Source organism: Crassostrea angulata, chromosome 2 (assembly GCF_025612915.1).
Source record: "Crassostrea angulata isolate pt1a10 chromosome 2, ASM2561291v2, whole genome shotgun sequence".
In the NCBI taxonomy this organism is placed as follows: domain Eukaryota; kingdom Metazoa; phylum Mollusca; class Bivalvia; order Ostreida; family Ostreidae; genus Magallana; species Magallana angulata.
This window is the reverse complement of record NC_069112.1, coordinates 40978498-40994064: the sequence shown is the minus strand read 5'-3', so window position 1 is coordinate 40994064 and position 15567 is coordinate 40978498. Positions and strand designations below refer to the sequence as shown.

At 32.9% G+C, this 15567-nt stretch overlaps 1 protein-coding gene across 1 annotated transcript; it reads left to right on the top strand.

Moving 5' to 3' along the window:
- Positions 1–386: 386 nt before the first annotated feature.
- On the top strand, positions 387–14063 carry LOC128174335 (multiple epidermal growth factor-like domains protein 10). The gene is made up of 8 exons (XM_052839907.1): positions 387–509; positions 1562–1699; positions 2617–2754; positions 2891–3028; positions 3270–3407; positions 3552–3689; positions 6718–6823; positions 13973–14063. The coding sequence occupies exons 1-8, from the start codon at positions 410–412 to the stop codon at positions 14061–14063; spliced, it is 987 nt and encodes a 328-aa protein (XP_052695867.1). The 5' UTR covers positions 387–409.
- The last annotated feature ends 1504 nt before the right edge of the window (positions 14064–15567 follow it).

Below are 15567 nucleotides of genomic sequence, written 5' to 3'. Positions count from 1 at the left end.
TATTTTGTCATTAAATTAAAGGTAAATTACGTTGTATCAAAATACTGAAGGTATTTAATTCAGACAATTCATAACAATAAAATATATCTATAAGTGCATACACAGTACATGTATAGATTTCAACCTCTGTAAAAAAAAAATATTTTAAATCGTAAAGAAATCAAAACCTAAAACCAGTTTAACATGCATGCAACAACAAATTGCTCTGTTTCCAATGGAATTCATTATCACAAAGGTTATAAAACGCCTATTCTGTGATTCTCTAAAGGTGTTTTAAATACAGTGTTTATTAATAATCAATGATGGTTTCACTTAATGATGCACATTAAAATGACTTTTTATCTGTCTTCTTCTGTATCTTTCTTCAGCAGATTGGCCAATTGGTTCATATGGATACTACTATGATGAAATGTGTGGTCATTGTAAAGATCTGACTCAATGTTCTCCTGTTACTGGGATATGTCTCACAGGATGTAGTGCTGGATATTTTGGACCATCGTGCAAAGAAGGTTTCAGTCTATTGAGTTATACGTATTCTTTAGTAAGAGAAGACTCAATGTACATATATGTTTCTTTCGAGATTATAGCCGTTTTACTTTTGTTTGAAATAGAAAAAGAAATTGACGGCGTAGTATAAAATTAACAAAACTTCTAACTGTTCATCCTGAAAACATAATACTTTGAATATCTAAAAATAAATTATGTGACTTGTCTAATGTTTCATAACTGATATGTACTCTCATCATTAGTACAGATAAAATAAGGCAATATCAATTGAAAACCATAACCCGAACAAAACGTCAAATGAAAAAAAACATACTATTTTTCTGTGCGTGCTAAATTCAATCGACAATCTTTTACAATTGGTATTAATCTTTAGTTCCAAAAGAAAACCCCTTGAAATTGTTGGAATGTTAAAGTCTCGATTGTTCTTAAATATTGTACTCACTTTCAATCTGTTGTTTCTTTTGCCCTGAACATTGTTTTGAATATAAAGCAATCGAAAAGTCGTTATTAAAACATAATTGTTCTCTTTTATAAGTGTATCGTCATTATTATCGGCAACATTAAACACTCCGAAAGCTCTGGGCGAAACCCATCAAAGCCGGAAGTATTTATGATATTCAATAAAGGTCAATTTACTTATATTTGTAAAGGCGTTTTGTTGCCATGGATTTGGGTATTTATTGTGCATTTTACTTGATATACAGCAAAACAGCAAAATATATTCACATTCGCCGTGTACAACAAAATTTAAAGTATAACTTAATAATACAATTGCATTTTAAATTTCATTTTCTTTGGCGACCAATTTTTTTTTTTTGGTATTCTGATCAAAAAAGAAATTATTTTTGAAAAGTCTCATTTTCGCCATTTTCTTTTTCTATAGCTCTACAAAATAGATATTAACCTTTATTAGAAATAACAGTTGTTGCTCGTTTTATTTGGTCATTCGTTGTTTTTGCAAATTTGTCGTGTTAATTGGCCTATAGAAAATATGCATTGCATACATCTATGTCATGGACTTGATTGATATCTATATCGTCATCATTTTTTACAGAGTGTCATATTGGTAATTATGGACACAACTGCAATGAGACATGTGGTCATTGCATGGATCTTTCTCAATGCTCCACTACGAGTGGAATCTGTCATACGGGATGTTCTAATGGGTACACTGGAGGTTTTTGCAAAAAAGGTACGTTTGAATTGAAGCATTTTGTTTTAAGAAAGAAATGGGAAACGTTAAAGTTAAAAAGTTGTGGACAACGTAACTATAACCATAATAGTTTAGTGTGCTTTTGTATAAGACTATTCATAATGATTAAACCTCAAAAATGTTGTGCAACACTTTACTATATTTTTCGCCAAATCTGCGCTCGTTCAAAATATTAATCATCGTGTTGTTTTGCCACATAGCGTTTCTCCTGGTTTAAATTTGATGTGTAACGGTAATTAATACAACATGTTTCATTTATAATTACCTTAGGTCTTTTACTCATAAAACCTGGTTTATTTTGATGTATGAATGACTTGTGTAAACAAGAAAACCAGCTACTAAGTTGGCAGTTCACAACTGGAATAGATTTTCAATTATGAATGTCTCCACTGGCAGGCTCAATTACTATTGATAATTTTTTAAAGTCATTTGGAGATATTATAATTTGATTGAGTATAAATTTACGATAATTAGCCTAAAAATATTCAATCACGATCGGGTCGGAGGAGGTCTTAAAGTATTAACTGAACACGCATTGCAAAGTATAAATCATTGTTTGTCATCTTTATGGGCGGACACAAGTAAATTGGTGCAGTGTGTTTTCATTTGTTTCAAACGGTACAAACTCCACATTTCTTCTTGGTTTTTTTTTCTCTTTTCTGTTTTTATTGTTGTTGTTGTTGTTGTTTTTTTTTTGGGGGGGGGGTGTGGGTGGGGAGGGGGGTTTGGGAGGTTTTTTTTTGTTTTGTTTTTTTGTTGGTAAAAATGTTCCTTTAAAGTCATTCCACTGTCCTTTCTTGCCAAACAGGTAACTCTGGTGTGGGGGGGGGGGGGGGGGGACAACGACAATTTTCCTCTAAACAGTATATAATTTGTAAATGTGTTTTATTCCTCAGAATGTGACATTGGTCTCTACGGATATGCATGTTATAATACGTGTGGTCACTGCATTGATCCGGCAGAATGTAACCATGTCACTGGAACATGTCGTACAGGGTGTGCAGCTGGATATCGCGGACGTTTGTGCATAGAACGTACATCACTATTACTATTGATGATGTTTGAAAGTCAATTAATTGTATTTAAAGTAATGCTTGTTTGTATATTCAGTAGAGTCACCACATTGTTAATATAAAACTTAATACAGTTAATAGTATTACTTTTTCTCAGACTGTGATGTTGGTCATTATGGGTATAATTGCAACGAAACATGTGGCCACTGTTATGAACCAGCACAATGTTCTAATGTCTCTGGAACCTGTCGAACTGGATGTGAAGCAGGATATTCAGGAAGATTGTGCAAGAACGGTTTGTGTAATTTGAAGAAAAAAAACATTAAATGTGTGTGTGTGTGGGGGGGGGGGGGGGGGGGGTTAATTCGCCCTGACACATTTGTAAATGTCATAAAAAATAATAAGAAAAACTTTGAATTCGCTTAGTTTTAAATTCGCACGCTGACAACGTAGGCAGAAGGGTGCGAAAAAAACAGGGGGTGAAGATAAATTCCCATTATACATTTTATAATATGTAAATATGGGTTATTCTTTAGAATGTGACATTGGTCTCTATGGATATGATTGTTATGATACGTGTGGCCACTGCATTGATCCAGCAGAGTGTAACCATGTCACTGGAACATGTCGCACAGGGTGTGCAGCTGGATATCGCGGACGTTTGTGCATAGAACGTATATCACTATTAATATTGATAATTGAATTCTTTAAAAAATCTAATTAACTGTATATTTAATAATTTGTATTTGAATATCAGGCAGAATCTCTTAAAGAAAAAAAAAATGTTTACATATAATGGCGTTCGTTTTGTTTTTCAGATTGTGACATTGGTCAGTATGGGTACAATTGCAACGAGACATGTGGCCACTGTTATGAACCAGCACAATGTTCTAGTGTCTCTGGAACCTGTCGAACTGGATGTGAAGCTGGATATTCAGGAAGATTGTGCAAGGACGGTTCGTGTTATTTTTTTTCTTTTAAATACTTCTGGAAATTTGGGTAGAATTTTAAATTTCGAACTATTTTGAAGAGAACCAACTGTCATTTTATACTTAAAATGTAATAAACTTCATTCCCGGCTTGTTACTAATAATAAGCATCAACAAATTACTGCAAAAAGTATTTTATTTATGGTGTTCGATACTTGGTGAAAAATGGTAAGCTAAAAGTTGTCCTTAACTTCAATAGCGCAATCCTGTAGGTTTCTAACGTAATGCATACTGTTACTGTAACCACCCTTTATTCTAGAGTGACAACTTTTCTCGTTGTGCGCGAGAGCCTCATTGTCACGAATAGTTCTCGCCACAGACCAGTATTTGCCATGTAGTTGTAATAATATGTTTTACGGTGTGACCGTTGGGGCGAGCGCAGAAGGAACCAAACATCTCTCAACAGTGTTAAATGCAACTTTAACCTGTTGACTTGTCCCAACCTAAAAACTTTGGCTTTGTCTCGAAAACGTTTATCACCGCATGGAACCCGAAGTTATCAAACAGTTATTCCAATTGTCCATTTTAGGCTAATACACTTAATAAACAAACTACCACTGAACCTAAATTAAATGTAAAACAGACTTATTAAAATATGTTGAATCAAAGCTGTTTGATTTTTTTTTTTTATTAAAAGACAATCATGTTTTATCATGCCTTTACTTTTTAACATTAATAATTAAGATCAGTAAACAATGAATTGCTTGTCTGAGTGTGTATTTTCCTATTTTGTTCCTTGTTGTTATTTTCCTCAGTATCACCAATTCGTTTATAATTTTGTTAATTTTTGTATGCTATAAATATATGCGTTGAAGACATTTTTTAAATAATTTTTTGTCACCTACCTCACGCGTGCATATTACAATTGAATCAATATGACAGTCATACAGTTAAGTATGGAACTTGCATCTGTATTTACTAAGCAAAAAATATATGATCAAAACAAAACAAATCAGCCGAAGAGTCATCATTAACACTGATACTGAGTACTTACTACACGTTACACCCAGTACATATGCTTGATCCACCTCTAAATTAAAATTTCGCGAAGTCACTGTGACGTCATACTTAACTTTCTTTTGCGCTCGACAGTTCTCGTAAATTGTCGGAAAAATTCGGGGAAGGAAATGACGTCATATGTCAACAAAATTCCAGATAGGTACAGTTTTTTTTTTACGTAAGAATATGTGTTGTTGACTTTAGTGTTTTTAAAGGATTTTTGTTGATATAAATGAAATAGATGTATACGATTAAGAGGTAAGAATTCTCCTTAGAAACGCTTCCTGTTCCACCATGTTGCTATGCACCGCAAAGGATTATTGGGATATATAGAACCTTTCACGTGGCCTCATCAAAATTTCTTTGAACAATGTGTAGATTTCAACTCGAATTTTCTCCGCTCATACACGTTGTCTATGGAGCTCGCTACGCGAGAGGCGCTTCGCGCCGCCTCGCTGCGTTCGCTTATAATTAAGGTGTGGATAAGGTTTGGTTCCGAAAATTAGTCGCCGCGATCCACGCGGCTATGTTAAGGCTGCCCGATTAATTTCACAGTGATATGTAGGAAGTCACGTGTCTGTACTTCATAAGATATGACGTCATAGTTAACTTTGACGTCACGATCTGCATTCCTTTCGATCGTTCTTAGGGAATGTATCGTAACGTCATAAGTGACATTCATTGTGCCTAATAAAACCGATTCATTCCCTTACATAGACACTGTTAAATATATTAGTGATACTAAATTCAATATCACCGATATGGAGTATAAAAAATCAACCGTATTAAAGCTTCGTAATAGGTAAATAACTATTCATAAACTATTGGTTTTGAGACTCCCCTTGCTACGTGTAATCTAATGAATGGTGATATGTATTTGCATATAAAAAACGGCTAGGCGCAAGTGAAAGATAAAAACAATCTTAGTATATTTTACGTGTAATCGGGAGAAAAAATAAGTACCAATGTGAATCTTGCTGGGGTAAATCTACCGATTGACCCGATTTTGTGTAAATCGAGCCTAAAAGGTAAAAATGTGCCTAATTCGATGGCGGTGCGAAATGTTTTGACAATATTTCAAATAAACGAAATATTTATATGAATCCCCAGCAAGAACTGCAAAATAAATTATTTATCGAAGGATTTTTCATAAGAATATTTTTGATATAATGTCATTATTCACTTGCACCGATGCGATTTTTATAGATTATTTACCGTATTAGAATACACCCGTCACGTGGTTAAGAGAAATATATGACGTCACAAAAATACATCAACTATAGTGTTGGATGTCACTGTTAATTAATGTAATAAAAGTTTAAAGAAACTCGCTCGGTTAAAGTATTTTTCGATAATTATAATAGTATCATTTTTCGATATATATATATTTAGCTTCGGACAGCCTTAACATAGCTGCGCAGTTCATCTCAGGTAATTGGCGAATTATAGCCGTCGCGAGAAGTAGTTGGTTTACAGTACATACATTGCAAGTTGAAATGTACCTGATTTTGCAAAAGCCACATTCTACAAAAAAAAACAAAACGCTAAATAAACCACCAATTTGTATATGTTAACAGTATTGCCTTGTCATTTTACGATGATTTTTATAATAGTTATTTGGTTGGCCCTACTGAAACTATTATGCTTTGTGTAACAGTTTTTTTTTTACATTTTCGTTTTAACCGAATAATTCCATAAAATATTGTTTTGGATATGATCGAACACAGTTTATTTTAAACTATTGATATTTCCTTTTTTACATCAAAATAATTTCCTTCTTATAGATATTCGATGTCTACCAAAGATGTATTTTACCATTTAAATAAGTGGTTCTGTGAGGCCAATAAAAAGTAGAAATGCAAATTTAATTAAAATTATTCTAATTTCAAATAATATATAATTTCAAAAAAAAAATGTTTCTTTCCTCTTTAGTTTGTTTTATTATATTGTTTTACAAGATCTCTTTGTTTACGTATGTCCTCTATTTCACTAACAGTTGATAAAGAAAAAGTCATGGCGATTTCTCTATACAGCCTGATCGGTGTTGTATGTTTCTTGGTTATCATCATCGGAGCTCTAATCTTATATATTGTACTCACAAGGTAAGATTCTAAAACAGAAAGTGAATACAGCAAAACTCGCTTATAACGAATTTCAGGGGACCATGGAAAAAACTTCGTTATAGCCGTAATTTGCTATACGTTTATAACCAATTCGTAAAAAATATTATAGCGAATTCGTTATAAAATAATTAAGGGTTTTTCCGGTTAACAGTTTTCTAAAGTATCGTAAGTTATAAAATTAGTATAACCGTCATTTACAAAAAATGTCAATATAACTGTTTCATTTCATTTTTTTTTAAATCCGTTTACTATTTCAATTTAAGTATTTTATAAATGCATCTTAAAATTGCATGTTTCTTCAATGGAATATGAAATGGAAAAAATGATAAAATACGTTAAAATTTTGCCAGCGGGGGTCTTAAAATTACTTCGTTATAGCCGTAAATTCATTATAACCCTGTTCGTTAAATACATCAATTATCTATAGGTTTATATAAGAAATTTGCCGGGACATGAATAATAATTCGTTATAGCCGTAAATTCGCTATATCCGTGTTCGTTATATTCGAGTTTTGCTGTATTTCTATAAACACTGTTGCGTTCATTCCTATACATTATTGAAAATGATTGTTACATTGAAACATATATTTTTAAACAAAGAATGTCATTAGCGAGAAACAACGCAAGACAACAACAAAATAAGGGAATGGTTCCAGCTGTGTATAACAACACTTTTGATGCTTTCCACAACAAGGCGTACGATAACGAATATATGGAAATGGGAGAGCCATCTTATATCAACACGAATGCTAGAGGCCTGGTTTAAACTGTTACAATTTACTTTCATCAATTCGATTTTTGATACTTTCTGGCAAATGTTCAAATACACAGTTGATTTTAATTCATCTTATTTTGGGTCCAGTGTAATGAAGTAAGAGTATATATGGATATTTCCATAAGCTGTGGCTAGGGGGTTAACCATTTAGTTCCATCGGTAGAGTGTTGGATTGGTATACCAAAGGAAACGGGACCAAAAAATATGATGTGTAATAATGCACCGAACTATACCTAGAAAAAAACCCGAATAAAGATACTTACCTTCCAAATTATTATATGAACAACTCTAATAATATAGTTATATAAGTGTAAATGCAGATGCTAATTGATTACTCTCTCTCTCTCTCTCTCTCTCAGTGCGTTGTAAATATGTGTACATTCGTTTATTTTTTTAATTTTATGTTAGTCATATTCTTTGATTATTTGCTTTAAACATGTTTTGTTTTTGCCGTTCGATCAGTGCACTTCTTCTGCAGCGGTTTGCAGGGTCTTCCGAGCTTGTGATTTGTTATTCCATGCAATAATTTTAAACGGAATGTGCGCCGTATCAGTGCCTTGTAAATATGTGTACATTCGTTTATTTTTTTTAATGTTATGTTAGTCATATTCTTTGATTATTTGCTTTACACATGTTTTGTTTTTGCCGTTCGATCAGTGCACTTCTTCCGCAGCGGTTTGCAGGGTCTTCTGAGCTTGTTATTTGGTTACAATACAGAACTAACCTAGCATAAAAGGCACTCTAAAGCAAATGCTACATGTAGTTATTGGGAATAATTTGAGCAAACAATACTTTTTTTTAATTAACGTTAATTTTTTTTATTTAAAAAAAAATATTAAATTGTATTTAATCAAACAAACGGACCGTCTAGAAATGTTCACGTAAAAGTCCTACAAGGGGTGGGTGGTAGGGGTGGGTAGTGGGGGGGGGGGGGGGCGGGGGCAAGCAGCCCAGGATCACCAAATTTATACTCGTGTAAGATTTAATTGTAACCTTGAAACTAGCCTTATATTGTTGTTCCCGTTAAAATTTATTATTCAGGATACTTGGAGTACTCTTTCAATGGATAGGACTTTAGTTCTTTTCTTATGAACAGAAGGTTTAGCTACATGTACCAACTTACTTAACCACAAAGAACAAGTGCACTTAAGCTATAGGGAATGGGCCCTTTTTCAGTGCCGTTTATATGTAGAAAATATCAACAAATTGCTTTTTTCTCGTAATAGTTAAGGACTCATGGATACTGCTGATTTATATGCATGCTTAATTTTACAAAATTAGCATACAATTTAAAAAATTGAGGATTTTTAAATGCCTATAAATAATCTAAATCCGGAAAAATCGAACCGAACCTATTTGAATTGTGTCTATTTAAATCAGAGGGAGGAGACATTTAAATCAACATTGCTCTGTTGGTGGATCGATTGGCGCGTTTGCTGATTTAAACTTTATGTATTATTTTACGTTTAAAAAAAATCCAATGAAGCTTTGAAGTTGCATTATTCCATAGTGACAAACAAACATTCCTGACCATACAAAGATGATGGAAAGTGATCTAAAACGTGTCAATGTTTTACAGTGAGCACATTTGACAAACGTTTACCTGGATAGAAACCATGTGATTGTTTGACATAATTTATTCCATGCGTGAGTTCAAACATGGGTCACGCAGGTAATAGCTTTCGCTTGCTCTAGGAAAAATCTTGAATTTTCATACGTTTTTCATTTTTTAGGTACCAGCCTAACCGAGTACAAACTTCTTACTTTCACAGGAGTTTTCTAAATGTATAATGCGTATTTTGTCTTTTCCACAAGTTTGTACTCGGTTAGGCTGACAGTAAACAAAGGCTTTAAAATGAATGCCTGTCCTCGATTTACTATACACAATCACGAATGTCTGCTGACCCCTACTATGTTTTAAAGCTTCGTGCTTTTTATAAACAATAAATTCAGCGCTAAAACTTGTTAATTCTTATGGAATAGATATCAATAGATAATGTTAGGGGGAAAATGTACTTAATTTGATTCTTCATTTTTTCACTTTTTATCGGGGCCCATAAGTGCACTCGTCCTTTATATTTTTGCATGAAATATATGTATGTATTAAAACTCCCAGCCTTTTTAAATGCTGATATTACAGGCAAATAGTGCACAGACATAAAGTCACAGAAACCCTAAAGTGTTACTATAAAACTTTTTGTTTGATCTTTTTGGGTAAAGTGACAATTACTATTCTAAGGATCTATAAAATTTATACGTATCAAATTTTGTTAAAGGATATTGCATTTCAGTAAACATTGACGTGTAGATCAATTAACTTTTGCCTGGTTTGCTCATATCAACATTTGTTATTGTAAAGATTTTTCCATACCCTCTACAGCCTAAAATATAGCCTGAAATACTTTAACATTCCATTTAAAATTTTTCTAGCAATCATGAACAATCAAATTATAAATTGACTACGTAATTAACAAATATTTTGATAGAATGAATATTGTATAACTAAATAATATTTCTAAAAAAGTTTCTATCGTGTTTTGTTTTTGCATCTCAGCTGCAACGAGATACATGTTTGTTGCTTTGTAACAACTTGGCTTTATTATCTTTATTTTCATTTTTTTAAACAGATTTTATTTTTAATACAATTTGTGTCTTGAGAAGACGGTATTACAATTGTTGTGTATAATAAAATTATCGAAAGGCGTATGTTTTGCTTTATTTATTTTAGTTGGTTGATACGGTTCGAGACAAAAAAATTAACTAAGGATTAAAGTATATTTGATTAAATGCCATTTCTAACTTCTTCATTAAAAACATACTTGATTGAGCTAAATAATATGTAACTTTTTTGGGGAAATATAACTTACGAGACAGATGTCTAATTTGATTTAATAAACGGAATAGAATAAAAAAGAAAACAAAGTAGTTTTGCGTTAATGTATATTTTACAGTGAAGGGTATCGATAGTGAATGCACTGTGTTTCATCTGTGCTTAAGTGGTATACCATATGATCAAGTGGATTTTTAAAAAAAAATTGTTAGTGTGGAGTTGCCCCCACCCTTTTTTTACTGGAAAATTGGAACGGAAAGTGAGAGAAATCGAAGTTATAGATATATACTACGCCAGCGAACCCCCCCCCCCCACCCCCCCCCCCCCCCCCCCCCCGATTAGGATTTTGAAGATTTTGGGAAATTGACTTTTACCTTTTTTTTGGGCTTGTCAAAATTTTTTTTTGGATGAGTCTACCCCCCCCCCACCCCTCTTTCAAAATCGATGCTACGTGCCTGATAAAAATATGACTATTATTGTTTGTTGTTTTTTTGCAAGATTAAATAATCACTGGTCATATGTTACATGTAAGTGATAGCATTGTTGAGTTTTAGATTCTGTTAGTATTTAAAAATGATTAGTTCTGGCTATGTTTATGTATACCTATAATCATGATGATATCATTTATTTTTAAGCAGAGGGGAGTGAAGCAGGAATGGTTTTAGTCTTATTCCTACTTGTACTTGTTTTGTTAACTATAACAATTTGAAGATTCTAAGTTATTTACTTACTCCTGTTGTTACGATGAAAAAAGTTCGTCTTGACTGTTAGGTTGGGTTTGATCGGTACAGTTAAAGTCAGTTTTTTTATACAGATGTGTGAGAATGGAAAAGAAGATTTTAAAATATTATATGCATTAACACTATATCCCCCCCCCCCCCCAAATGTCCTGAACCCCTGGTCCTGTGGCCCCGAATTTCACAATTTAGGTAGAGGATTTAGTGGACATCTTAACTATATATTCAGTTTTTTGCCCACATGTTTGGGAGTAAAGAAGAAGATTTTTTAAAAATTTAATACATTTTAACTATATGGCCATATTGGCCCAATCCCAGAGCCTGAACCCTTGACACAGGGCTTATGAATTTTATAATTTTGGTAGAGGGCTTCATGGACATTATAATTATGCATTCAGTTTTTAACAGATATATATGGGAGTAAAGAAGATTTTCTAAGATTTAATGCATTTTTTACTATTGGCCATATTGGCCCCACCATAGAGCCAGAGCCCCTGACCCGGGGGCGATGTATTTCACAATATTGGTAGTGGGCTTCATGGACATCATAATCATGCATTAAGGTTTTAACAAATTCGTAGTATGGGAGCAGAAAAGAAGATTTTCCAAGATTTAATACATTTTTACTATATGGCCATATTGTCCCCACTCTAGAACGCTTGACCCAGGGGCCATGAATTTCACAGTTTCGGTAGAAGGCTTTATGGACATCATAACCATGCAACACGTTTTTTTCATAATATGTGTGGGAGTAGAGAATATTTTTGAAAAATTTGTTTGTTTTTTTTTTTACATATTTGGCCCCACCTGTGGCGCCCCGGGAGTGGTAGAGCCATGAATTTCACAATTTAGATTCCTCTTACCATCGAGATGCTCACACCAAAAATGGTAACCATTAGCCTTGTAGTTTTTTAAGAAGAAAAATGTAAAATTGTTAACGCACGTCGCACGCCGATGGACGAAAACGGATAGCAATGGGTCATAGCAATGAATTTACTCAGGTGACCTAAAAATACAGTTGTTAATACGTTTGTAAACCGCTTCGATTTGCTTAAAATGTTATTAGTCCCGTGGGCTGACTAATTAGGTTTGGATTAAACTTCAAATGCGCTTGTGTAATTCTGAATTCTGGGAGGGAAGGACTGCGAACGATAGCATTGTCTAGCCGCCTTACTAAAAGTCATTTTTTGAAAGTTGTCTAATTAAACTTAATTTTTTTTAATAATGTAAACATTTATGTATATTTTCATTAAATATAAATGATTTGGTCAAACAAAGCGAGATAACTTTGTATTTTGGGTTAAAATAGCTCATTTCATGATAGAAAATAACGGGAAACGGGAATGTTTTTTAAAACATCTTTCCCCCCGTGAAACAAAAATTCCTTTTGAGAGGTTTTAATTATTGTTATTTAGCATGTTTTTACCAAAGGGTTTATTGTTTCACGGGAGGGGGGGGCGACATATGTCTACAGACCGAAATACGTTCCAAAAAAAGAATTTTGCTTTGTAAATTTTCGAAAACTAATTAACAGATATGAATTAAAATGAAATTTTACTTTAATAATTATCGTAAATATGTTATTATTAAGTTTTTATGCACATATTGGCCGCTAAAAAAAATTTTCCTCACTATAGAGACCGATTTCAATGAAAAAAATTTAAGACCTCGCAAAACTTTTATTCAAAAAATAAATAATTTTATTACAAATTTTGTTTTGATATAAATTGATTAGGATTTGATAATACTTTTATGTAGAAAACTTAGTTTTTGAATATATGACAGAAATTCCGAAATATTTGGATGTAAAATGTAGGCGGGAAACGGGCGTTAGCGTTCGCAGTTCTTAGACAGTTCGAATTAATTATGAAACTGATCAGTTTGCAGGTCGAACTGCGCATCGTCAGTCACACTGACTTTCCACGGGTATCGTCTGCAGCCACGGTCCGAAGTTTGCATATATGTATTTATTCACCAGACTGTGTCAGTAAGATTTGAGAGGATGTACATTTATATTGACAGTTGCTTGCGACGGGGGACCCTGGATTTCAGATGGCAATCTTTGTAAAGTTATAATTGCAGAGTTGTTGAAGATTACTTTATACATAGTATATCGTATATTATAGTATAGAATAATATAATAGTACACCTGCATGCCATGATTGCTCTGTATATTGTATTTCGACATATACAGTATTTTCTTTTGAACTGAAAATTAATATTCCGCTGGGTGACTTTCTTAGCTTTTTCTAAAGCTAACCTTATGTTACATATATTACATTGCTTCGGCATCGGGCAACATAACACTATTATAGGGCTTTCCTGTCACCTAGGGACAAATATCCTGGTATTGTCGCCCTCGAAGCCTTGTAATTTCTATACGTATGAATTCAGACCTTTTGCCAATAAACTTCGAAATGCCTGCAATATTGTAACTGGCTTATACATTTGATATTCTGACTAGTATCGGATGATGTCCATAAGCTATAATAATTGAATTATACCTGATAAGTAACTAGTCTGAAATTAATCAAAAACATACTTTCATTTTCGATAAACTACCCCGAAGTAGCAAATATAAGAGTAAGGCGGTGACACGATTGGGCGGATCCAAATCAGTGGGTGTTTGCATCAAAATATATACTTGCAATGAAATAATATTGAATGATTACGTAAAGAGTGAATTATCTACTGGGAACGTACTTATAGTGCTCAAGGGCATTCAGATTAAACAAAAGTTGAATAAAAAAAATAATTCAATTCATTTTTTGAATGCGTGATTTTAGTTTTGATGTATTGGAGGCTTGCGAAGCACGGCGTCTGGTGAGAAGATGGGGCAGAACTTTCGAGAACGGGACAACCAAGGACGCGGGTTGACTAATTATCATTGCGATAAATGCAGGACGAGTTTATTATGCATCGCTGACAGACACTTTGGATCAGACATCTTTGGTTAATACAAAAAGGCGAATAAATAAAATGGAACAATTTGATAGGTGTTTGGTTTTGATGGAAATACCTCTCCACAACGGGGTGCTCAGGAACACGGTTTAACTAATTAATGTCATGGCGGAGAGTACAGGGCAAGTTGACCAGATACTTTTTTTCTGATATTTTTTGTTTATGATGTGCAAATAGATAAGTATATCCTGGAATTTTTTTTATTACATACATTTTTATACGACGACAGATTAGTTGTAAACCTTAATACATTAATTTGTATACAATGAACATATTGTACCCTGCGCATATATGAATATCATGCATGTTTGGAACATAAATAAATAGTATAGTACAATATATGTCCTAAAGAAAAAAAAATAGAGATGGGACGCACTAATTACCATTTTACTGGTTTTAAAAAAATATTCGAGAACAGTATACAGAACATAAACAAAAAAAAATGGTTCAACATATTAAGCATTGTATCGTATTAATGTGTAAGTTGATAAATTCCCGCGCTTGCACTGGTTATCATCTAGTATGTATTATGAAATGATTATCCAAATAGTTTCCGAAACATTCTTCTATAGTACATGCCAATATGTTTGTAATATCAATGTTTCTTCTTTGAATCCCATTCTAACTTTGATTCTTATTTGTTTGCAGCTAACATACGTCTCAGGAATAATCATAGATGTCTAAATTGTGTTCTTAATAAATTGATAAAAAAAAAAAGATCAAAGCGAAACATAAATTTTACGGCTTATTAAGATATTTGGTATTTGCAGACATTCAAACGGTTTTCAAACTATATTTAGTCACAAATTGTTGCTCCACTTGCAATATACTTCCTATCATATCATGATAAATCCGTTGTTAGAATTATGCGTTAATTGGCGTTAATTAGAAACAAATAAAGGACGACAGTTTAATCTATTTTTGAAAATTTCCCTTTATTAATTAATTAAACTTCCTATCCGACATCAATCGGAAAATATAACGGGAAGAACTTTTTTAGGTTTTTTTAAACATAATTTGTTACTATAAGCATAACTACTTACTTTTTTTGTAATAGGTGAGATAAAAGAACCAATAAAACATGAAATACAACTACATTCAAACGATGCCGTGTGTTCAATCAAAGTCGCTGATAAGTGGCTAGTAATTGCTTTCAAGATAAATTGATCTCATAATATTTTCAAATATATTAAGGTTCTCCGATTCTTAGCCTAGGTATAGTTTTTCATCATAAAATTGTTGTGTTCGTCCCTGAAATTTTAAATAAAATAAAGGAAACTTTTTTTCCCACTTATAGCCATAAATCACAAATTTCTACAAAAGATGGTTATAATTGAATACATATGATCCGGTGTAGTTATTTTATTTTATTTCATTTTTTTTTTATTTTACGCGAATTGGTATTTTCATAATTTAACAT

What these genes read in the sequence shown, in the direction of transcription:
- LOC128174335 (XM_052839907.1), top strand. Translation starts at nt 410, where the DNA reads ATGTGTGGTCATTGTAAAGATCTGACTCAATGTTCTCCTGTTACTGGG. An exon ending in CGGACGTTTGTGCATAGAAC is followed by an intron (nt 2,755 to 2,890) that starts GTACATCACTAT and finishes ACTTTTTCTCAG; the next exon opens with ACTGTGATGTTGGTCATTAT. An exon ending in AGGAAGATTGTGCAAGGACG is followed by an intron (nt 3,690 to 6,717) that starts GTTCGTGTTATT and finishes TTTCACTAACAG; the next exon opens with TTGATAAAGAAAAAGTCATG.